Genomic DNA, 26,710 nt, shown 5'->3' on the forward strand with positions numbered 1-26,710 from the left:
CATGTATGGATGTGAGAGTTGGACCATAAGGAAAGCTGAGCATTGAAAATTTAATTCTTTTGCACTGTTTGTTGGAGAAGACACTTGAGAGTCTCTTGGACTGCAAGGAGATCAAACCCGTCAATCCTAAAGGAAATCAGTCCTGAATATTCATTGGAAGGAATGATGCTAATGCTGAAATTCTAAAACTTTGGCCACCTGATGCGAAGAACTGACTCATTCGAAAAGACCCTAATACTGGGAAAGATTGAAGGCAGGAGGAGAAGGGGACCACAGAGGATAAGATGGTTGGATGGCATCACCGACTCAATGAACATGAGTTTGAGCAAGCTCCAGGAGTTGCTGATGGACAGCGAAGCCTGGTGTGCTATAGTACATGGGCTTGCAAAGAGTCAGACACTTTGCGGTATCAGTAAGTCAGTCACTAAGTCTAATAGTAGATTATTTCAGAAGAAATCCTTTTATGCTTTAACTACAAACCTGGGATATTTTAGCAGTATATTTTTGTATTTGTCAAAGAAATGTTTTTGTTTTTTTTTTAAGTGTGATAAACATGTACCAAAAAATCATGTTACTTTTATTTGGTTTGCATGTTCACAAGTTAGATTAATATAAAAGCATTTTACCTCTTACAGTTTTTTTTAAAGGTAGCCTTAGGAGTATTTAGGCAAATCCCTACCTTCCATGGGGTTTAAACTCTTTTCCAATTGATTATGATATGATATAGTTGAGTAGATAGATTTTTTTTTCTAGAATTCCCTCTTCTGTGCTGTCAAAGTTTCAACATACTGATGCATGTAATTATATCTCCTTTGGAGAATTTCAAGCATGCTGTTTTTCATTTGTTGTAGTCAGAAGCCATGCGTGTGAAGTGGATCCATATGGAATGCCAGGGGGATGTTCACACATCTGTCTGCTCAGCAGCAGTTACAAAACACGGACCTGTCGCTGCAGGACTGGCTTCAACTTGGGAAGTGATGGCAGATCATGCAAAAGTATGTTATTGAAAATCAAACATTTGCCAGCAGCTAATGCTTCAGAGTAGGATTCTTAGTATTAATTAGGAGCATCAACGTCAGCTAAATGTGAGCTATCACCAGGTCAAATTCGCTGTGAAATGTATACCAGCCAATTTTCTCAAAATCAATATTTAGGTTTATTTTTTTCTTTTGTATGTGCATGGTAATGTGAATTAGAAAGCTAATTGGACTGTAGAGTCACTAAATTTATGGATCTTTGGGAAACATACTTTAGGGAAGATTTTTAGGAAATCCTTTCCTTAATCACCTAAAAAATGTTTGTGATCTAATAAGCCTCAGTCATTGGTTGGCCAGATTTTCTCTTTTCTGAACCAAGATGCTGCTTCTAATGATAGGTGTGTTGTTTAGTCCAACAGAAATCCACATAAAGTAATACTTCACCTTACCAGCATTGGGGGGTGAATTTTATTTTATTAGTTCATTTTCCATGTAACCAGAGCTATACTAATTAAATATCAATCTTTTAATAATTTTGTTGAAAAGCTTTCTAGTAGGTAGACCTTTGTTTTATTTCTGATATATGCCAAAAATTTCATTGTTCTTAATTGTTCATAATCAGATATAGTATTAATTTTCCTCATAGAGATGGTATCCATGTCGAGACTATCAGTCTGTTTCCCAAATACCATAATTTTTAAGGTTATGATGTCTGCTTTTTACAGTGTATATTTAATTGTTCTTAACTTTTGTTAAGTTTAAATTTTGTACAAGTATAATTAAGGTCTTCATAATCAGATATAATAATATCCCTCATAGAAATGCTATCCATGTTGAGATTAACAGTCTTTAAATGTTTCCCCAAAACCATACTTTTTAATATTTATCTCTTTTTCATCATGACCTTTTTTTTCTGTCTGTTCTCTCTTTCTGTGGTCACTGTTCTGCCATCTCTTTTACCTTTTTGCCATTGGCTTGATAAAGATGGTGAGATGAGACCTCTAAATTTATTTTAATTTTAAATCTAAGTGGTTAGAATTCATAGCATAAGTACTTTTAAATTAAGAACTCAAAAGGCTTAACTGTGATATTTTTGTACTGTTTCAAATTTTCTAACTTTGTAGCAAATGCTAGGAATATTATAGAGACACCAACTCTGATGTTCAAAAAGTCCTCTAGATAATTGAGGACACTGTGTCAGAAGCCTCAGGATAGGAGATGTATGTGTGTGTGCATGTGTGTGTGTGTGTGTGTGTAACCAGCCTTTAAGGCATTCTCGTTACCACTTGGAAAGTGATGGCATGTCATACAAAAATATAAACATGCACACTTCAGTTCAGTTTAGTTCAGTTCAGTCGCTCAGTCGTGTCCGACTCTTTGCGACCCCATGAATTGCAGCACGCCAGGGCTCCCTGTCCATCACCAACTCCCAGAGTTCACTCAGACTGGCGTCCATCGAGTCAGTGATGCTGTCCAGCCATCTCATCCTCTGTCGTCCCCTTCTCTATGTGCATGTGTAGGTATGAATATACATGTTTGTTATACGGGCAAACCAAACAAAAAGACCCTCTTCCTTTCCTCTTGACATACACAAAAGAAAAAGAGGGATGTGGAAAATTTGTTTCTCCACCACTGCTACTGCTGCTAAGTCGCTTCAGTCGTGTCTGACTCTGTGCGACCCCATAGACGGCAGCCCACCAGGGTCCCCCGTCCCTGGGATTCTTCAGGCAAGAACATTGGGGTGGGTTGCCATTTCCTCTCCAATGCATGAAGGTGAAAAGTGAAAGTGAAGTCACTCTGTCGTGTCCGACTCTTAGCGACCCCATGGACTGCAGACTACCAGGCTCCTCCATCCGTGGGATTTTCCAGGCAGGAGTACTGGAGTGGAGTGCCATTGCCTTCTCCGACCACTAGGTGTATGTATATCAGCAGAAGCAGTAAAAGGCCGTTTCATTTCCACATTCCAAACTCAAGCTAGTACACCCTGAGTACTAAGCCAACTTTACATGCGTTCGTGCTTGGAGGGAAAATTTAAGAGCAGAGCTTCATAAGCTTCAGTTGTCTCTAACAGGGTGATCAGTCAGAGTACCTGCGTGCGTGTTAAGTCGCTTCAGTCAGGCTCGACTCTGTGACTCTGGACTGTAAAGCTCTCCTGGCTCCTCTGTCCATGGGATTTTCCAGGCAAGACTACTGCCATTTCCTCCTTCAAGGGATCTTTCCAACTCAGGAATCCAACAGCATCCTTATGTCTCCTGAATTGGCAGGTACATTCTTTATCACTAGTGCTCCTGGGAAGCCCTCAATCAAGGTAAATTAAATTAACATTTAAATTAATAGAAACAATATCTATTTTAAGCAGAGAGGATCAAACACAAATAGATAGGTACTTACAAAGTCATTGAGGTGCCTGAAGCAGCAGCATCTAGACTGACTCAGGAGTTTTCCTTTCATAGCCATCACAGATTAGCCTGGCTTAAGCTGAAACACCTACCCTACCATCAGAAGCTAGGGTATCAGGAGGCCACAAATGGCAATGATAACTTCAAAAACACAATTTTAGCTGAGTTCTACTGATTAAGAAGTTTGCAACATAACTATTTAGCTTCAGAAATTAAATATACTGGCAAACAAAACAAAGCACAATCAAAAGATGCCTTTTTCCTTGCCGCTTGATATACACAATAGAAGATTAATATGGAAAAATTCCGTTTCTCCATTAGATGAATACCAGCAGAAGCAGCCAAAGATGGTCTCATTTTCATATTCCAAACTCAAGTTAGTATATCTTGTACTAACTTAACTTTGATTTAGGTACTTAAATAAAAATCAGAGCCGTGGCTATATTAGTGTCTGTGGAGTGTAATTTTTAGTTTTCAATTGTCTATAATAGAAGAAAACACATTAGAAGAAAGTTAAGGTACCCAATGATTGAAAAAAAAAAACTGAATAAAACAATGGGAACACAGTTACAATTCTTGTTTAAAATATGCATGCACACGTACACATGTATTAAACTGATGAGGTCTACCGATTACTAATTAAAGCATCAATTAAAAATAAATATAGGTTAGAAGAAATAAATGTTAGCAAAAATGAGTATTGAGAAACCAGTTTTCTTATGCATTACTAATAGAACTGAAAAATCTATATATAATATACTATATTATGTATTATAAATTGATATCACTTTTGGAAAGACATTTGATAATACATACAAAAGACACAAAACTGATAACGTCCTTTAGCATCTACTTTTGACTAAAGAAATCCACTGTAAATGCGTGTATGATAACAAAACCCCAGAAACCATCTAAATATCCTACAATAGGTAAGGAGCTGACTATATTATATTGCCTCACTAACAATATACTGCCATTGATACTGCCTCTCTAATGTGAAACTGCCACTGAAAAGAATGTTTTGAAGATCTTTTAATAACAGAAAAAAATATTGTTAAATTCTTTTAAGTGCTAAAATGTATAGTTAAGATCCAGTATATAATGTTGGTAGGAAATGCACAGGAATGTTAATTTTCAAATGAATTTACTTTTTAATAGTGTACAATGATATTGTTTTTAAAAAATAAAAAGTAGGTAAACACTGAGTGGTCGTAAGAGTAATGAGGAAGAAGGGGGCTGTTAATATTATTCAACCAGTAATTCCAGTTTTGGAAATATATACTAAGGGATCATCTAAGAAAATATATAAAATATCAGGTTGAAAAAATGCATATCTAAGTGTTATTATAAGAGGAAGATAAAATCAACTGAGGAGTGATTTGACAAATTATCATATATTAGACTGACTATACTTAAGAAATGTTAAGACTTAAAATAATGGATCAACATAGGATATATTTTAATGCTAAGATTTAGTAATAAAAACAGAATGCAAAAGTATCCTCTTCTTACTAATGTACATTAGGAGAATAGCTAGATAAATTAAAAATAGTCACACAGAGGCATATAGTATATCCATGAAAATGAATGAATAAGAACTATAACAAGCAGAAATGAATATCAAGTATATAATAAGAATAAAATCAACTCATAGCACACATGCAGTTCAAACATGCAAAAGTCAAGCAATCTACTGTTGAGAAATACAAACAACGTATGTGCCAAAACTTCTAAAAATTATATAATAAACACAATAACCATATTATTGTATGTTACCAGAGAAATTGGTTGTCTCTGGGATGGAAGGGAATAGATTTGGGACATGTATATGCATTCTAACATCCTGGAGATATTCTTAAGATCTATGCTAGGTACATGAGATATGTTTTATTTTTATTCTTTAAATATTACAGTTATATATACTCTATATTTAATATGGGCTTCCCTGGTGGCTCTGATGGTAAAGAATCCACCTACAGTGTGCAAGACCTGGGTTCGATCCCTGGGTTGGAAGATCCCTGGAGGAGGGCATGGCAGCCCACTCCATTATTCTTGCCTGAATAATCCCAGAGGAGCCTGGTGGGCTACAGTCCATGGGGTCGCAAAGAGTCAGACATGACTGAGCAAGTAAGCACAGTACTATATTCATTTACACTAATTTTGAAAGAAAATAAGAGACAATATATGAAATGATAATATAGTTTACATTGAAGGTGTGTTTATGAGTAATTACTTTGTTTTTTTCTCCAAATTTTAATAATGTAGTTACTTTAAGTTAATAGGAATCACATTTATGATATATTTATCCAAATATAATAGTCTTATGTATCCTCAGTTTTAATGAAACTTGCTATGTTTTCCTTTCTGTATGAAATTTTCCCTTCAAATTATATAACTAAACTAAGTATAATGTGCCCTAGCAATAGGAGAGCCTTGCGTGTAGTTTCATATAAATGTCAAAATAAGTTCATTCATTCTCTAGAAAAAACTTCCTTGATCCTGGCATTTTAACCCAGGACACAGAGTTTGTTTTCTTTAGTTTTTGATAAATGCTGTGTTGTATGTCAGTTACTGGCAGACAGCATTAACCTCTAAAGTTCTAATTAAGATATGGAAGAGGAAGTAATGCTGTAACTGGCATTTGATTTCATTTCTTAAAGAAATAAACCACATGTTCATGCAAACTAATATATTTGGTGCAAGTTATGTGATAGTGTGTGATTATTTTTGCTTCCCTTGTCAGTCTACAATGCAAATTCTGAGTTGGGGGCATGTTTTAAATATTCTGAAGTTTTCAACATTGTCAAACATAATGAATGCTACAGTTAGTATCTACAGATGTGTTAGATTGTAATGAGTTGTAAAATTAAATGTGCTGGATGTTTCCATAAATGTCCGTTTTACAGTTACAAGTTATCAATTGTTTATCATGTTTTTGCTATATAGACAATTACAGACAAAAGAATAATTAACTTAATATAACCTATTCATGGAAGTAATTTCTGTTTGAATTAAAGTAATACAATTAGCTGGCTGGCCTTCTTACATCAAGATACATTTGGCATATTTTAGGGTTTAATTTTTGGTGTTGAATTTAAAAAACACTAATTGTGCCAGTTAATTAAACAGTGGCAGTATGCATTTTAAAGAAGATTAGGCAGCATCAGTGTTTATGTTTGTAATCTTTCTTCTGCAGGACCAAAGAATGAGTTGTTCCTCTTTTATGGGAAAGGACGCCCAGGAATTGTTAGAGGAATGGACTTGAATACCAAAATAGCTGATGAATACATGATCCCCATAGAGAATCTGGTAAACCCACGTGCGTTAGATTTTCATGCAGAAACCAGTTATATCTACTTTGCTGACACCACCAGTTTCCTAATTGGCCGGCAGAAAATAGATGGCACAGAGCGAGAAACCATCCTGAAAGATGGTAAGTGACAATGCGTAACACAGATTTCAGACTGCCCACAGACAAAGCATTTTAAAAGGATGAATCTAATGTCTGTCAACCCAGACAGACATTTAAGGTTTGGGTTAAATTTAAGAAGAACCCAAGTGACTGTTGATTTAAAAATATTTGTTAATTTCATTTGCTTTAGTACTAATATTTCTAATGCTTTTTCCACATATCAGCTTATTAAAACTTTCATTGTAAAATAGAATTGCAATTGTCCTCTATGCTTTAAATGTTATGGGAATTAAATTGAGCACTGTATCCACCTTCATGGGAAATGTAGATTTACACTTCTATGTTTACAATGCTATACAGTAGAACATAAGATTTAACAGGACATCAGAGACTCTTTAATATTTGGTTCTTACTAGGATATTGGTCATGTTGCTCAAAGTGCATTAAAAATATCAATGTCCCCATTGTCATCACAATTCTTGCATATTGTTTTTTATTTTATAAGACATTGCATATTGAGTTCTTTAGAGTTACTCTTGAAATGTCCAATTATCCGCAGAGAGATTTTTTATATCTATTTTTATTATAAATACATATGTTATTGCATATATATAAGTACATATGCATATACTTTATCAAAATCAGTGAGTTTCATAAATTGTTTGGCTTAGAACAACCAACCAATTAACAAAATTATATAACTTTTATATGAGCAGAAAACATCTGTAATAATTAGGCACACTATATCTTTGACAGCTAGTTACCTTTAGGCATGTTGCTAATGATTCTGGACCTGTTTCCTCACATATACAGTTTGCTTACTTCTCAAATATTTAAAAACTGCTTAATTTAAGGACATTAATCATATGCTTATTATATGAAAGACACTGTACTAGCTATCCGAGGAGATAAAACAAATGTTAAGAAATGGCTACTGTCTTCAAGGAGTTCATAATCTACCTTTGGAGATAATATAAGCATCTCCAAAATATAAAGACTTTGTAGCATTTAATTTAACAAGTTCAGAGCTGGCCCAAAGAGATGCATGATTAATGGAGAATGTCTTTAATACACAGGAAGTAAGAGATATCTTTTTTTTCTAGATTTTTTTTAAAATATATGTATTTTTTAAAATTTGGCTGCATTGGCCTTAGATGTGGCACGTGGAATCTTTATTGAACATATGAGATCTTTCACTGCGGTGCACACAGGACTCTTCAGTTGTGGCACAGAGGCATGCAGACTCAGTAGTTGCTTCCCGACATGTGGGATCATAGTCCTTCACCAGGAATCAAACTTGCATCCCCTGAATTGCAAGGCTCATTCTTAACCACCGGACCATGGGGGAAATCCCAGAGTTGTCTTTACATGGGGATTCTCAGAGAACCTTTTTGTGAAGAAAGTGGTATTTGATCTAGAGCTTAAAGGAAGAATATCAAAGGGGAGTGGAGGATACTTCAGCATCAGGAATTCCATGAGAAAACAAAACAAAACACCAAAAGGCATACTCAAGAAAGAGGATGAGAGGAACATTACATAGGTCACTAGTGTGGTTTTAATTTACAAGTAATGATGACAGAGCAGCTGTGGATCCCAAAAGGTGGTTATATCAGAAGCCTTAAAGGTGAGGTGAAAGGGTTTGGATAGAATCCTGAAGGAGTAAGAGGAAATAATTTTTAGCCAAGGAATACTGTGAATGAAAAGATATTTTGGAGAATCAGTGTAGTAGTGGAGTAGAGTGAATCAGATAGTGGAAGAGAAAAGTAGAGAAAAAGTAGAGAAAAGTAGAGAAATAGACTAAAATTATTTACAGCATGAGTGGTAATGAATGGCGGTGTCTCCTGTCTTGTAGAGGAATTGGGGGCAGCCTAAGAAGATGATTCATTCACTGCATGTTCACTTTAACCCAAACCTTTAATGATAAAAGCTATACCTTCTGCAAGTGACAAATGAAGTCCTAAAATGAAGAATATCCTTGTTTTTGTCTTTGTTATAGTTTACTGATTAAGGCAATATAAATTTACCAAGACTTAAACACCAAGGAGTGTCTAATTAGAGTCAAGATTTTTACTCTAAATTGAATGAGGCAGAGGCTGTCTGCCTACTTTTCTCTGAAATGCAATAACAGACAATAGGAACCTGACAATTTTAGAAGGACAATGAACTTGCATATTCGAAGTACATTTGCTCTCGTTTTGACCTAGACGTTTTTAAGAGGGACTGAAATGTAATATAGAGGATTCTTGGTTCCTTTTCAAAGAGTGTCAGTTCCTGTGCTATGAATGAATGTTCCGGCTAACAGTTCTAACTTTGATAACCATATCTTCTCAGTGACACTGGAGTTTTGTATATTCTACCATAGCAACAGAGGTCAACTCAAGTAGCTGTTTGACTGCCAGGCATGTTCTGTACAGTGGTGCATTGGCAGCAGGAAGGTTATAAAAACATTTTGTTGATTGTCATACCTGAATATATATTTAGCATCTTAATAACCCTAGAAAAGGTATAGCTTAATATAATTTTTGTTAGTTTATATTATTTCCTATCAGTAAGGAGAATAATAATAGACATTATGCTACAAGATTAGTATGTCAGAACAGAACTTACATTTGGCAAATGACAACTTGTGATTCTTGGGATCAGAAAAGTTAAGTTCTGTATGTGTTCACTCATTTAACTAGATTCTCTACCAACTAACCTGAAGACTGAGAACTAATGCTTGGTTTGACAAATGATTTTGTAAGCTTAATAGAAATTCTGAGTCTTAGATAAATTTGTACAGTTCGAAGTACTAGGCTTCATGATTTTGCTGATTTTACATCAAACACAAACATCTTGGTCATATCCTCTATAAGCTCAGATTCTTTGGATATAAGAAAAAAAACAGCACTTCAAGGAAAATACATATCTTTATTCGTTTTTTGGATTTTGTTTTTCTCTTATTTTATTGAAAACTACCTAAATGTGACATATCTTACAGTCTTTGTGTAATGTTGTGAATTAAAACAGTACATAGTTAAATGAGTAAGAAAGCAAAACTTATCCATTTGAGGCATTTGCAAATATCTCAATAATTATGGAAAATACCTATGAAATGAAGACATATTTGTGTTTAAAAAATAATAGACTTTCTATAAGAACAAAATATTTACCAGTCTTTATTTTGTTTTACTCTTCATTACTCTTGCAAAATTCTGGTAACATTTATACTCTTGATCTCTTTTAGTTAATTACTAGATTTATTTATTTGTCCAGTCAATAAATATTCATTGACTGCCTTCTCTGAACCAGGTGCTGTTCTAGGTGATGGGAATGCTGTAGTAAATAGCTTGAAGCTTCACATTTAGTTGACAGCCAAGTGATGAAAAATAGATATTAAATAAATACATAAATGAACAAGATAATAGTAAATGTTCTAAAAAAAAAAAGATATCAACAGGAAGCAAAAATAGATGAAATGGACAGATAATTGAGATTAGTCATGCTTTGGGCTTCCCTTGTGGCTCAGATGGTAAAGAGTCCGCCTGTAATGCGGGAAACATGGGTTTGATCCCTGGGTTGGGAAGATCCCCTGGAGAAGGGAACGGGATCCACTACAATATTCTGGCTTGGAGATCCCCTGGAGAAGGGAATGGATACCAACTCCAGTATTCTGGACTGGAGAATTCCATGGACTGTATAGTCCGTGGAGTTGCAAAGAGTCAGATTGTTACCAAAAGAGTCAGTCCATTACAGTCATTCTGTTACCGAATTAGGTCTTATGAACCCTCACTTGAACCTCAACACAGCCTGGCCCACTGCCTCAGTGGGGAGGGTTCTTCTCCCATTTGGATCTGCACAGTCAAAATTGAAACTGAAGCTGAGATTGAAGCAACACAATCATTATTCAATGACCAGAGAATGGAGAGATAGAAAGTTAATCACAAATCAACTTCTTGCCCAAAAGGCTGTTTTTAAATTAATTATTTTTAATGGGAAGATAATTGTTTTACAATATTGTGTTGGTTTTTGCTGTACAGCAACATGAATCAGCCATAGATATGTGTTTGCCCCCTCCCTCCACTCCTCTTAGGTTGTCACAGAGTACCAGATTTGAACTCACCCAGGGGACAATTAAGGCAAGATTTAAAGGGTAAGGCTAACGAGGGGGAAGCATATGTTCTGGTTTTGTGGTAATAGGCAGGTTCTTCCTGGAACTAGCGTGTTACCTCTTTTCTATCCTTGAATGGTCCTCTGGTCTCTCTTGGCTGGAAGCCACATCATCTCTCTCATCATCATAGACAGACAGACAGGGGTCTTACAAATACAAGATGGTAATGAAATGCAGGGTGACATTTGTCTCACTTTTGAAGTTGAACCTGTTTGCAACAGTTTTCTTATAGTGAGACTCTTGTTTCTGTGCTGTGAACAACTAGAGGGTATGGTTAGTTGTGATTTTCTGCAAAGTTACCTGGAGGGAAGGCTTACCAGGTGGAGCTAGTGGTAAAGAACCTACCTGACAATGCAGGAGATATAAGAGATACGGGTTTGTTCCCTGGGTTGGGAAGATCCCCTGGGAGATGGCATGACAACCCACTCCAGTATTCTTGCCTGGAGAATCCCATGGACAGAGGAGCCTGGTGGGCTAAAGTCCATGGGATCACAAAGAGTCAAACATGACTGAAGGGACTTAGCGCGCATGCATGCACTGGGAGGGTGGGCCTGGGGTATGATTCCAGGGCAATAGCCTTAGTAACAATTCTTATGGATATAATCATTACTTTCTCTAACAGAACAAGACAGATGTTCTTTACAAGATTGAATTAATGTTGATCTTCTTGATGTCTTATCCAAGATTCATTTTTCATGGCAGAATGAATTAGAATTTCCAGCAGAAAGGGAAAAATATGAAAATGATAACAGTATTCAATTTATAATTGCCTATACTCTATTAGTGCAGTACTTGTTTTTAAGCTATATAAGATAATTCTACTGGGATACATATATCCAAATAGAAGGCATGTTAAACTAATCTTTCACATTGTTTCATATCTTTAAAGTATATTAAAAAAAATCACTCAAAACCTTTTTCCTGAGTTTGAAAGTTATTAATGCCTGCAGCTACAACAGAAAAACTGTAGTTTCAATAGCTCCCATAGTTAAACTGTAGCCTTGAGGTCACCAAGTTTGTGTTAATTTGTAATAATAGCCACAGGAACTAATGCAAAGCCTATGCTCTTAGCACTTTGCTATTCTGACCTTACATGTTAATACTTCTTAAGGTAGATTCTACTTGATTGAGATCTGGAGTGAGTAGACGTCTCCACACCTCAGAGTCTTCCTTTAACTGAAGACAGGACCCATTAAGTTAGAGACCCATTAAGTTAGTGAATAACTTTGGGCAGCATGTAAGATAGGCTTTCTTTTTTGATAGGAGTAGAAATGTAGCCATGAGGAAGAGGAGACAGTCTCTCTGGCAAAACATTTTCCAATTGATGTTTTTTAATCTGTTGGCATACAATCAAAGTATCAAAGAATGTATTTATGTGATTTTTTTGTGATTGCTTGTCCAGCATCTGAAGGGTTAAACTGTATTCTTCACTCACTCTCATCTCCAGTGTCTCCATACTGCCCCGGAGGGTTTTAGAATCCAACAGTTCCTCCAGATTTGTGTTGAAATAATATATAATATTATACCTGAGCCATAAATTATTTCTTGATACTCCATCATTGTCATACTTACCTGCTACCACCGCTGCCACCACACACACACACACGCACACACACAACACACACACTCACATAAACACAAAACCACCAACTTAAGACATACTTCAGAACTCTAAAAATATTCCCAGGCCTCTATTCTAACCAATACTAGGGTAGCCACTCAAAACAGATTATAGGATGTGATCTGTCTTCAAATGACACCTAGCTAAGAGTAAAAATATAATTTTTGTTTCTGGAGATCACCATTTGTTCTTGGATTCCAATGAACTTTACCATTATATAAATCTGTAAGAATTTTAAGTCTCATTGAGTGTTATAGTTGATGAAATAAACATGGTGAGATATCAATAAATTATGAAAGTTAGAAAGTTCCCTTGAACATAACATAGTCATTATGCCTTGCAAAACATTTTAAAATTAAGAACAAGCCTTTATTATCTGCTGTTAGATTGCAGGTGAATATCAGTCTCATTTTTCTGTCATTAACTCCAACTTTTTCATAAAGAAGAGCTCTAAAGACTTTGGGAGATATAGACTCTGACCAACCATTAAAGGAAATAATGAATACATTTGTCAGCCATGAGACATTTCCTAATTAAAACTGTGAAGTAGAGATTTGCAAGCATTTGCAACTCTTGAGAATCTAATGGATATTGTTGTCCTGCTGAGTAGCAAGGTTATAGCCTGTTTGTACACACTGACTCTTGTTGATTATCAATAAGATGTTTTCCCAGAGTTTCCTGGAGATTTGAGTCCTGAAAACATTGGTTCAATTCGTGTTTAGTTTGTATATTTCTCATAGTTATTGATGTTTCTCATAAAATGTATGAGGTATTTGAAAAAAAAAAAAAAACCTTTAAGTCAATAAATGTCTTTTTTCCCCCCCTGAAAAGTTGGCATTAATGTGAAATCTAGGTTCTAAAATATATTAATTCATAAAAAATAGAATTGGCCATGTGGCTAATAGGTTACTATAAACATAAAAAACAGCTTTCCCTTCATTTCTACCCAACACAGGAATATATACATATGCGCAATCATAGACAAAGAGCTTACCACACACACACAACACACACACACACACACACACACACACACAGCCAAGAATAGACTTAGAAGTTTCTGTGAAGTCCACTATGAAAAGATCAAACATGAAATACTTTATAATCTCCAAAGTACCAATGGAATATTATCAAAAATATGATTGTTGCATTAAAATTATGATCAGTAGAACTTTTGCACATGTTAAATAAATTTCAAGTTTCAGCACGAATTGAAAGAAATATATCCAACCTAGTTGCTTAATTATTCTTAGCATTAAATAATCTTTATTACTTCGGAAACCACTTGAGAATCCTGTTAACCTAGGACTGGTATTATAATCATTGACTATAATTGTACTTTTGCTTAGGTTAATACAAATTTCTGATGAAAAATAAAAATTTGATAAATCAGTCTTGGCAGATTTTACTATGAGAGCTCTAAAATGGATATGCTAGCTCAAATTGTGGTGACAGTTAATACCGCAATGCCAGCTGAACAAGTTCCCTTGAAACCAGTCTTTTTGAGAGGATTTTAAGGAAGTGATAATAGTCATTGTCTATATAACAAATAGGTCAAATAATGTGACTCTAACCTATCTAAAGCATAATTTTATTTTTGCCTTTCATTGACTATTAAAATGTATTCAGCAGAGTGAATATTCCTACCCTATAGAAAAACTTGGTCAAATCCCAGTCCTTTCTGCAATAGCCAGATCTCTCTGTCATGTTAAGTCAGAAGCACAGCCTCAGTTCGGTAATTAGCATGCTCACTCCACCATATACACATATATGAAAGGGAAAGTGTTATTCATTTAGTTGTATCTGACTCTTCGCAATCTTACTAACTGTAGCCCACCAGGCTCCTCTGTCCATGGAATTCTCCAGGCAAGAATACTGGAGTGGGTTGAGATTTCCTTCTCCAGGGGTTCCCAACCTAGGGATGGAATCTGGATCTCCTGCATTGCAGGCAGATTCTTCACCATCTGAAAATTCAGTGTATCATTAAATCTTCCCTGCTTCCTACTCATGTTGTTTTCTGGCCAGAAAAGAAAGGAAAGAAAGGTAAGTTTGGTTCATTCTTTCTATGCCATGCATTTCTTTTTCTTGCCATGCCTCCTAGCTTGCTAGTGAGTTTCCAATGCCCACTCACATCTCAGCATTGATAGGAAGAGGTGAGAGAGTAAGATTGGTTAAGAATGACAGTGAAGTGAGTGAAGTGAAGTCATTCAGTCGTGTCTGATTCTTTGCAACCCCATGGACGGTAGCCTACCAGGCTCCACCGTCCATGGGATTTTCCAGGCAAGAATACTAGAGTGGGCTGCCATTTCCTTCTCCAGGGGATCTTCCCAACCCAGGGATCGAACCTGGGTCTCCTGCATTGCAGACAGATGTTTTACCATCTGAGCCACCAGGGAAGCCCCTAGGAATGATGAGAGAGCAAAGGACTTATGTGATCTAGTTATATTATAAATTGACCTATCTCTGAACCAGTCATGTCTTTAAAAGTCACTCTTGGGGCATGTATATGTGTATGTGTTTGTGTGTACACATACAAGCTATTTGGAGGTGTTCTACTGGATCTCTCTAATTACATTTCCCTTAGCCAAGGGGCATAAAACTCTATGCGTGTGGCTCTATGTCCCTGAACAACCAGTCCCTGTCCTTCTTATTGTTTGAGTCCTTGTAACCAACCAGATGCTAAAGCTGAAACTCCAGTACTTTGGACACCTCATGCAAAGAGTTGACTCATTGGAAAAGACTCTGATGCTGGGAGGGATTGGGGGCAGGAGGAGAAGGGGACGACAGAGGATGAGATGGCTGGATGGCATCACGGACTCGATGGACGTGAGTCTGAGTGAACTCCAGAAGTTGGTGATGGACAGGAATGCCTGGCGTGCTGCAATTCATGGGGTCGCAAAGAGTCGGACACAACTGAGCAACTAAACTGAACTGAACTGAACCAACCAGATTACAAACATCCGGAAGGTAACACACTCTCCTGTGTGATCCACATATGGCCGCCCCAGATGATTTGTAAACTCTCTGCCTCAATCTGGGAGTTCAAATAGAGGAAATCAACCCCCACTAAGTATTCTGCTACCAGAGTCTACTTTAGCTTTGTCAGATGTGAGACTTTCTCAGGTATGAGTTTTGCACATTTGGAAAAAAACAAGAATTCAAAGATCTCTTAGATACCCAAGGCAAACCCCCATCTCTAAGAGTTGAGGTAAAAAGCACCCTTCCATTCTCTCTTTCCTACCACCTTGGGGGATTAAAGGATAGGGACTAGAGAATAATAGAATGGCAACATCTCTCTCCAAAGGAATCTCCTTAAACTCTCCCTTTACATCAGGGTCTCCAACCTCTGAGATCTAATAGCTGATGATCTGAGGTGGGGCTGATGTAATAATCAGAAACAAAGTGCACAATAAAAGTTATGTGCTTGATTCATCCCAAAACCCTCCCCACGTCCCTGATCCATGGAAAAATTGTCTTCTATGAAACTAGTCCCTGGTCCCAAAAAGGTTGGGGACTGCTGCATTACACCATTCATATGCTTGAGGTGTTTAAGAGTTATGGAAACAATTGTGATCTAGTTGATTGTAAAATATGAGGACTTTCCCCCTCATACTCACTTTTAAAAAAAAATCCTTTTGACTTCTAATCAAAGTTTTAACATCCCATTACAAATGTTACAGTGAATTACTATTACTCCTAATTCTGCAACAGTGATCAACAAGTTGCAGGATATTCTAATAGTCATTAGGCAGTAGTCCAAGTGACACCTGGAAAGGAAATATAAGAAAAATAACAGTAAGACTATTTTGAAAATTCACTTATAGGTGACAAAAATAGTATTTCACTTGTGTTTATCCTCCTAGTTGTTTTTAAATCAGGTTTTAATATCAGTTTAATCCTTTTAAACTTTAAAACTGATTTTGCAAGGCTTAGATTTGTCTTTACAAATTGAGTGTAAACAACAACATAAAAGTACACACAAATATCTCTTAAGAATCTCAAGATGGTCTTATCACTGGACATGAGGTGAGAAAGCAATCTCTCACCCTCTTATCCTTTCCTCCAAATTGTAACAATTCAGATGTCACTTTTGCCTATATTTGTAATTGTAAGGAAAACCAGATCTGACATATTTTCTAAAATTTTGCATTTCAGTGAACAGTATTATCTAACTTAATTTTCTGTACAAATTCTTCAGAATGACAAAACATATAAAGTTGTATGTAAAAATTAAAATTATTTTCAGTTTCAGATTGGCACTAGCTCTCAAGATGGATGGAAAAATTGCTTATTTGCTATGTAGCACAAATGCTACAACTATTCCTGTTAATCAGGTCCCATTGCTTATACTGTTTTAACTCACACCCCAAAGAAAATTATGTTACTTTTGGAGATACCAGTCATGATTTGTGAATCATGAACATCATTTGAACAACTGAGTTATGGGAACTGTGGCCTAGCTGAGGGAACCTATGGTACTTAGCCAGTATATACGCCCCATACCTGTTCCATCACAGACTGATTTTAAGGCAACCTTTGCCAGATACATTTAAATGCAAAAATCTTAGATTAAATGACCCTGCAACTTTGAAAAGCATTTTGAACAGATTGAGGAGTTTGACAGGTTCTTATAAAGTTATACATACAATTCTTGTATTAGCATGTTCACTCTCAGAAAAGAAAACACATGTCCATATAATTATAGTTGTTATCTGGTATCATGTAGACAAAACTCTAACCATTTTGTTATTTCTTTTTTACTAACCAGATGGCTGAATTAACTGGTAATTTGTTAGGTCCAAAATGGCTGCAAATTTGACTGTAAACACTTATAGTTTTTTTTCTGATAAACTCTTGCATTTTAAAAAATTAGGTTCATTACAACATAATTTATAACTGGCAAAATTCACCTTTTTTTAGGTAAAGAGTTCAATGTATTCAGTTGAATAACCACCACCAGAGTCAAGCTGAAATAGTCCCATCACCCGAGAAAGTTCCCTTAGTTTCTTAAAACCATTGAATCTGATTTCTATTCTGATTTGATTTATTTTTCTGTAGTTTAGTTTTTCTGAAATGCCAAAACTATAATCATAAAATGTATAACCTCAGAGTTTGGTTCACTTTACTTAGATAATGTTTTTAAGTTGTGCTTTTTTTTTTTTTTTTTTTTTGTCGTGTTGGTGAGTGTATCAGACATTCACTCTTCATGTAGAGTTGTATTTTACTAAATGGATGCACCACAAAACTTTTATTCTTTTCCAAGTTAATTTTCAATTGGGTTGTTTCAAGTCTGGTCAATTTTGAAGAAAGCTATTACAAGCATTTGTATACAGTGCATTATATGGACATGTATTTTCTGAAAGTGAATTGCATACTAATACAGGAATTGTATGTATAACTTTATAAGAAACTGTCAAACTCCGCAGTCTGTTCAAAATGGTTTTCAAATTTGTGGGGTCATTTTGCTTTCTAGGGAGGAGAGTTCTGGTTGTTTTGCCTTCTCTCCAGTACATGATATTATCTGTCCTTTTTTTTTTTTTTTTTTTTTCCTTTTGAGTCACTCTGTTAGGTATGTTGATAGCTCATTGTCTAAATCTGAAGGTCTCCATATCAAGGTGATCTTAAGATCTGATTCTATTTACAGCTTTGCCTCTTTGGTTGACCAGTTTATCTCAATGGGATGTTTGTCTTCTCTTGCTTTCTGTCTGTCTCATAATTATTCTTTGAATTTCAAATAGTATATGTAGGAAAACCTTAGAGACTTAAATAAGTAAAAAATTACGCAGGAGCATTAAGTTCATCTCTCTGTCAGTGTGTTAGTGTGAAGAGTTTGATCAGTCATAGGGCTGCGTTTGGATGTTGTTCTTATTATAGTGACCTTTGGTAAACCAAACCTTTCAGATTCTTTTAGCAATGAGTTGATACTACATTGTGCTTAGTGTGCACCCTAGACTCTGCCTGCTCATTCTTCAGCTTTCAGTACTCCCTGCATAGCTCCTTCATTGAGGGGTCTCTCTCCACACTCTTGCCCTCTTTTTGATGGTAGACTATCATGATCTGTTTTTAAGTGGAAGGCTCATGGTGGGTGGAAGAGGGATTCTCCATTCTCTTGATCTTGCCTGTGGTCTTCGATTCTGTGGTTCTGAGCTCTGGAGATGGAACGTTCAATGCATCTCCTCCCTTGTCAGTCAGTATCTGCCATAAAACTATAAGAAGTCTTGGGCAGGAGATAATCTTTTGTTCCTTACCACGGAGTGACAAATTTCTGTGTTATTTTTGTTTTGTTTGTTTTCTTTGTTTAAATCAGTCCAGAATTCTGGGTCCAAGTAGCTTTACTGTACACCCTCTAGAGGCAAATAAGTTTGCTCCAACTTTTCCCTGAGTGTCACCTTACCTTTGTTTTGGACTGTTGGTAGTAATTTCTTCCCCTTCTCAAAGTGCTGGGCTAGTGTTGCTTGTTTCAAGTAGCAAACTCGCGGTGGGACCAAGGGTGTTTCCTACTCCACTCTCTGAGTCACATGGCTTGGCTTCTATTCCTCCCTCGATGCCAGTTTCTCTCTGCTGTTCACCTTACGTTTGGTGAAGGGAAGTTTTCCTGTCCTTTTTCTAGGGGAAGATGACTTTTTCTTTCTATTCCTCCCTCACAGGCAGAGGATCTTTATCTTCCTTCTAGGAATGGAACAGTCTGCTTCCCCCTCCCCAGTGGTTTAAGGGATTTCCTTTGTACGAGAGGAAAGTCTAGTGAACAGGTTGGGTTTTATGTGTGTGAGACACACAGGGTTCTCTTTCTCAGTCCTCTTACTGTGCCTTCAGTTTTTCTTCTGTGAGCTCAGTGACAGGAATCTATTGTATAAAGGTTTCCCAATAATTCTTAACTCTCAAATTAATTCACACATGGTTTTAAACTTTTTTTTACCATTTTAGCTTTTTTAAAAATACAGTTTTTATGGCAGTTACCTCTTCCTCCTCATATTATGGCAGAGGTATCATTCATGTGCCTGTATTTGCTGAAAGAGGACTGCCACTCTGGATTCCTTTTCATGTTTCCTTGGAACCCCAGCTTTTATTTGGACTCAACAAAAATTATAATTTTGTAGATTATTGGTCTTTCTTTTTATTGTTGTGTGTTTCAGTATTCTTTTATGGCTTTCAGCATCCAAAGTGAAACCTAATTCTGCAAGTCTATAGGTCTTTAATGAAAATGAGAATTTGAAGAATTCTCATTGAAGAATGAAGTTGAAATATTTTTAAAACTGCTTTTTCTTCCTTCACCTTAGCATTAGAATCAATTTTAAAAAGTAGCTGAGTTCTACCATGGATATATATGAATCCCTTGTGATGCCTTTAAACATCCACAGTTTACACATAAAGGCATTTTGCTTGAGGCAAAAAGATTTACGTGTTTTCTACTTTCGATAAACTCATTTTCTATTACATTTTAACTAAAAAATAATTGAAAGTAGTGATGAACATTTTCACTTTGTGAAAAGTAAAATTGATTAATGCATTAGATTATCAGAAAAATTTGTTATTATTAAAGAGATGGTGAAGGCTGATGTGATTAAGGGTTATCTCAAAATCTGATTATTGTTTATTGCTAATGTTTCTAGTCATACCTATATAAAACATTTAATTGCTAAAGATTTCAGATAGTAGTTGAGGTGTTTACTGAAAATGTAGCTGTCATTCTGAAAGAGTTTTCATTCAGTTCGAATGCATCTGTCAAATTATAAATGGGGTGAAGGATTAAAATAGGATTAAGCAAACAGTTCACCCTGACTTTGCCCTCTTTATCCACCAAAAAAAAAAAAAAAAAAAACACTGAAAAATACTTTTTTAATGGAGTAAATTGATACCAGCACTGCAAAATTGAAGAGTATATCATCATTGATCAGAGTTGATGGGAATTTCTTATCTAGAATTCATATGGGACCACATTGACTAGACTATGAAAAATCATAACCTAAAATATTGTAGGTACAAACTTCAAGTATATATCAGTATGATCCCCATCAAAATACCAATGCTATTTTTCACAGTACTAGAACATATAATTCTAACTTTTTTTTTAAGTACCACAAAAGCTCTCAGTTAGCAAGGCAATCTTGAGAAAGAAGTTCCAACTAAAAATAACTTTACAGTGAAGAAACTCATCAACAAAATGGGAAAGAATCCTAATGAATGGGAGAACGTATCTGAAAACAATATATTTGGTGAGGAGTTAACAATCAAAATTTATAAAGAACTTATAGAACTCAACATAAAAAGTCCTGTTAAAAACTGGCAGAGAATCTCAATAGACATATTTCCAAAAGAGACAAATAGCCAACAGACACATGGACATGTGTTCAACAGCACTAATCAGTTAGATGCAAACCAAGCTTGCTAAAAACTGTTGTATACCTGTCAAAATGGCTTTCATCAAAAAGATAACAGAGTGACTGTAAGAATGTAGAAGAAAGGAACCTTCATACATTGTTAGTTGAAACAGAAACTGGTATAACCACTATGGAAGATAATATGGAGCTTATTCAAAATATTAAAAAAGAGAAATACTATAGATCTAGCAATTTCATTTCTGGATGTTTACCAGAAATAAGGGCTTCCCTGGTAGCTCAGATGGTAAAGAATCTGCCTGCAATGCAGGAAACCTGGGTTTCCCTCGAGAAGGGCATGGCAACCCACTTCAATATTTTTGCCTGGAGAATCCCCATGGACAGAAGAGACTGGCAAGCTACAGTCTTGGGGTCGCAAAGAGTCAGACATGACTGAGCAACTAAGCACAGCACACAAGAAATAAAAATACTAATTCAAAAAGACATATGCACCACAGTGTTCACTGGAACATTATTTACAGTACCTGAGACATGGGAGCAAGTGTCCAAAAAAAACAAGTGGATAAAAATTATGGGATATACATATGCACATAATGGAATATTACTCATCCATAAAAATTAATGAAATTTCATCATGTGAGTAACACTGAGTAACATGGGTTGACTTGGATAGTACTGTGCACACACAATGAACTATTACTCAGCCATAAAGCTAAGTGAAATTTTGCCATTTGAAAGAATGGATCTTGCATAGGAACCTGGAATGTTAGGTCAATGAATCAAGGAAAAGTGGTCAAACAGGAGATGACAAGAGTGAAGATCGACATTCTAGGAATAGTGAACTAAGATGGACTGGAATAGGTGAATTTAACTCAGATGACCATTTTATCTACTACTGTGGGCAGGAATCCCTTAGAAGAAATGGAGTAGCCATCATAGTTAACAAAAGACTCCAAAATGCTGTACTTGGATGAAATCTCAAAATGACAGAATGATCTCTGTTTCCAAGGCAAACCATTCAATATCACGATAATCCAAGTCTATGCCCCGACCAGAAACACTAAGAAGCTGAAGTTGAACAGTTCTATGAAGACCTACAAGAGCTTCTAGAACTAACACCCAATAAAGATGTCCTTTTCATTATATGGGACTGGAATGCAAAAGTAGGAAGTCTAGAAACACCTGGAGTAACAGGCAAATTTGGCCTTGGACTACAGAATGAAGCAGGGCAAAGGCTAAGAGTTCTGCAAAGAGAACACACTGGTCATAGCAAACACCCTCTACCAACAACACAAGACTCTACACATGGACATCACCAGATGGCCGACACTGAAATCAGATTGATTATATTCTTTGCAACCAAAGATGGAGAAGCTCTATACAGTTAGCAAAAATAAGACTGGAAGCTGGCTGCAGCTCTGATCGTGAACTCCTTATTGCCAAATTCAGATTGATATTGAAGAAAGTGGAGAAAACCACTAGACCATTCAGGTATGACCTAAATCAAATCCCTTATGATTATACAATGGAAGTGAGAAATAGATTTAAGGGACTAGATCTGATAGATAGATTGCCTGATGAACTATGGATGGAGGTACATGACATTGCGCAGGAGACAGGAATTAAGACCATCCCCATGGAAAAGAAATGCAAAAAGCAAAATGGCTGTCAGATGAGGACTTAAAAATACCTGTGAAATGAAGAGAAGTGAAAAACAAAGGAGAAAAGAAAAGATATACCCATTTGAATTCAGAGTTCCAAAAAATAGCAAGGAGAGACAAGAAAGTCTTCCTCAGTGATCAATGCAAAGAAATAGAGAAAAACAATATAATGGGAAAGACTAGAGATCTCTTTAAGACAATTAGAGATACCAAGGGAACATTTCAAGCAAAGATAGGCACAATAAAGGACAGAAATGGTATGAACCTAACAAAAGCAGAAGATATTAAGAAGAGGTGGCAAGAATACACAGAAGAACTGTACAAAAAAGATTTAAATGACCTAGATAATCACGATGATGTGATCACTCACCTAGAGCCAGACATCCTGCAATGAGAAGTCAAGTGGGCCTTAGAAAGCATCACTATGAACAAAGCTAGTGGAGGTGATGGAATTCCAGTGGAGCTATTGCAAATCCTGAAAGATGACATTGTGACAGTGTTGCACTCAATATGCCAGCAATTTGGAAAACTTGGCAGTGGCCACAGGACTGGAAAAGGTCAGTTTTCATTCCAATCCCAAAGAAGGGCAATGCCAAAGAATGCTCAAACTATCGCACAATTGCACTCCTAGTAAAGTAATGCTTAACATACTCCAAGCCAGGCTTCAGCAATATGTGAACCGTGAACTTTCAGATGTTCAAGCTGGTTTTAGAAAAGGCAGAAGAACCAGGGATCTAATTGCCAACATTTGCTGGCAAGAGAGTTTCCGAAAAACATCTACTTCTGCTTTATTGACTTTGCCAAAGCCTTTGACTGTGGATCACAATAAACTGTGGAAAATTCTGAAAGAGATGGGAATATCAGACCACCTGTCCTGCCTCTTGAGAAACCTATATGCAGGTCTGGAAGCAACAATTAGAACTGGACATGGAACAACAGACTGGTTCCAAATAGGAAAAGGAGTACTTCAAGGCTGTATATCATCACCCTGCTTATTTAACTTATATGCAGCATACATCATGAGAAACGCTGGGCTGGAGGAAGCATAAGCTGGAATCAAGATTGCCAGGAGAAATATCAATAACCTCAGATATGCAGATGACACCACCCTTATGGCAGAAAGTGAAGAAGAACTAAAGAGCCTCTTGATGAAAGTGCAAGAGGAGAGTGAAAAAGTTGGCTTAAAGCTCAACATTCAGAAAATGAAGATCATGGCATCTGGTCCTGTCACTTCATGGGAAATAGATGGGGAAACTGTGGAAACAGTGTCAGACTTTATTTTTGTGGGCTCCAAAATCACTGCAGATGTTGTGCCATGAAATTAAAAGATGCTTACTCCTTCGAAGGAAAGTTATGACCAACCTAGACAGCATATTCAAAAGCAGAGACATTACTTTGCCAATAAAGGTCCATCTAGTCAAGGCTATGGTTTTTCCAGTGATCATGTATAGATGTGAGGGTTGGACTATAAAGAAAGCTGAGTGCAGAAGAATTGATTGCTTTGAACTGTGGTGTTGGAGAAGACTCTTGAGAGTCCCATGGAGTGCAAGGAGGTCCAACCAGTCCATCCTAAAGGAGATCAGTCCTGGGTGTTCACTGGAAGGACTGATGAAGCTGAAACTCCAATATTTTGGCTCCCTGATGCAAAGAGCTGACTCATTTGAAAAGTCCCTGATGCTGGGAAAGATTGAGGGCAGGAGGAGAAGGGGATGACAGAAGATGAGATGGTTGGATGGGATCACCAACTCGAAGGACATGGGTTTGGATAGACTCCAGGAGTTGGTGATGGACAGGGAGGCCTGGCATGCTGATGTTCATGGGTTTGCAAATATTCAGACAGGACTGAGCGACTGAACTGAACTGAACTGAACTGAATGGATCTTAAAGGAATTATGCTAAGTGAGATATCAAGGATTACAAATACTATATAATTTCACTTTATATAAAGTCTAAACAAAAAAAAGCCAAATGCACAAACATAAAACAAAAAAAAAATTTATAGATACACAGAATAAACATGTGATTGCCAGAGGGGATAGATTTATTTGGGAGGAGTAAATGTGTAAAGAGACTTGAGAAGTACAAACTTACATTTATTAAAAGCAAGTCATGGAGCTGTTATAAATGTCATAAGGAATATGTTTAATAATATCTTAATACCTTTGGGAATAAATGATTACTAAATTTATGATGATATCTTTTTAATGTATATAAATATCAAATCACTATGTTGTATACTTGAAACTAATATAATATTGTATGTCAACTATATTTAAATTAAAAAGTTCATAAGGTAAGCTATAAATACAGATACAAACAGAACTCCAGACAAACTGATAAAGTGAGCCAAACAATGTTTTTTTCTGGCAAGACAATCCATTTTTTATAGGTATTTTAAATATTAGGTAAAGTTAATAAACTGTTTTTATACTTTTTTTCTCTAGGGAGGGCCACTTGAATGATTATACTGCCATCTGATTGTCCTCTTATAATATGTACAACATGAAATTAATCTATATCCTGTTGAAGTAGGAATTTAAAAGAAAATAGATATTACAAACAAAGAAATGCAATTATTGGTAAACAAATTAAAGGGGAGGTTTAATGCAATTAGTGAAACTATGATCACTTTTGGTCACATTAATATAAGTATTCCTTCAAATTTACCTCTTAAATGAACACTACTTTAGTTTGTTTTTTTGCCTGCTACGGCCTTTGCCCATCTTCATAGCATTAAATTTCTCCCATCTATGTTTTCATTAGAGCTATTTTCTAAAACATAAAGGGTTTCTTTTTGCAGGCTATTTGTGCTGCATCTTTGCCTCTTATATTTTCACAAGCATCTATCACAAACTGTCATTCATGACTTAATTAGCTGTTAAAACTAATAGCTTCAGGACCAAATTTTTGTAATCTACACAGACTTAATTATTTTGGCAAGTCTTATAGAACACTTCACTTTAAGACTACTGTATTATTATAAACTTAAAATGTAGCAAAAGGAAAAAATAAAGTTTGTTTCATAGCACTTTAAAAATGTTAAGAAATTATTGTATCAAATATTTAAAATACTAAGGATAATCAAAATTATTGAAACTGTTAATCTCAACTAATATATGATCTTTAGTGTATAATTTGATGAAATTTTGAAATAATTTTATAATATTATAAAGGAATAAATAAATTCCTTTATAAATATCTATGTACATATGCATTGTATATAAATATAAATAGTATATATTTGACATTGTAAATATATAATACTCCTTCAGTTTAACAGTGATTATTTTTACAAATTTAGTGACTTCAGTACTTAAAATATTTTAAACCAATTTAGATCTGACCAATTGGCACATTCTATTAGTAATGGGCTTTCCTGGTGGTTCAGACAGTAAAGAATCTGTCTGCAATGCAGGAGACCTGAGTTCGATCCCTGGGTTTGCAAGATCATCTGCAGAAGGGCATAGCAACCTATTCCAACATTCTTGCTTGGAGAATTCCATGGACAGAGGAGCCTGGCAATCTACATTCCATGGGGTCACAAAGAGTCAGATAAGACTGAGTGATTAACACTTTCACTTTTCACTTTTTTTTGTTAATAACAATAGCACTTACTAAGCTTCTAGTATGCACCTAACATTTCATATAAGATATTCTGAATCCTCATGCTAGGCTTTGAATGTAAGAAATATACATATACATATTTATATATAATTTATGCAAAAGTTAGGAACCTAAGTCTTCCAGGAATTAAAGAAAGTTCTCTTAAAATCCAACTGGTTTAATGCTATGCTAGCATTTTAACCTATTTTGTTGCAAAATTCCCAAGTGCCATCTTCCTTATAAGAAGTCATATTTCCTCTAGTTATGCTGTTCATAACTTACCATAGGTTGGGGATAATTATGGAGCTTCCCTGATAGCTCAGATAGTAAAGAATCTGCCTGCAATGTGGGAGTCCTGAGTTTGATCCCTAAGTCAGAAACATCCCTTGGAGAAGGGGATGATTATGAAACAGTTAGTTATAGAAATTTGGAAAAGAAGATGTCCTTCCAGATCATGGTAAGATAATACAGAAGTTAAATGAGCAGGTGCAGAAGTCAAAGTGTCTAAACTGGAATTCTGGTCCATGACTTAGTAGTTATATGAGCTTGGA

The 26,710-nt window shown here is 35.9% G+C and overlaps 1 protein-coding gene across 1 annotated transcript in view; it reads left to right on the forward strand.

The window, feature by feature from the left end:
* The window catches only part of LRP1B (LDL receptor related protein 1B), a 2,196,232-nt gene that overhangs the window by 1,205,559 nt on the left and 963,963 nt on the right, over positions 1–26,710 (forward strand). The window contains exons 10-11 of the mRNA XM_060411151.1: positions 852–995; positions 6,573–6,809. Coding sequence (XP_060267134.1) covers positions 852–995; positions 6,573–6,809 — 381 coding nt within the window. The remainder of the gene's footprint in view (positions 1–851; positions 996–6,572; positions 6,810–26,710) is intronic.

The sequence above is a fragment of the Ovis aries genome, chromosome 2, assembly GCF_016772045.2.
Source record: "Ovis aries strain OAR_USU_Benz2616 breed Rambouillet chromosome 2, ARS-UI_Ramb_v3.0, whole genome shotgun sequence".
In the NCBI taxonomy this organism is placed as follows: domain Eukaryota; kingdom Metazoa; phylum Chordata; class Mammalia; order Artiodactyla; family Bovidae; genus Ovis; species Ovis aries.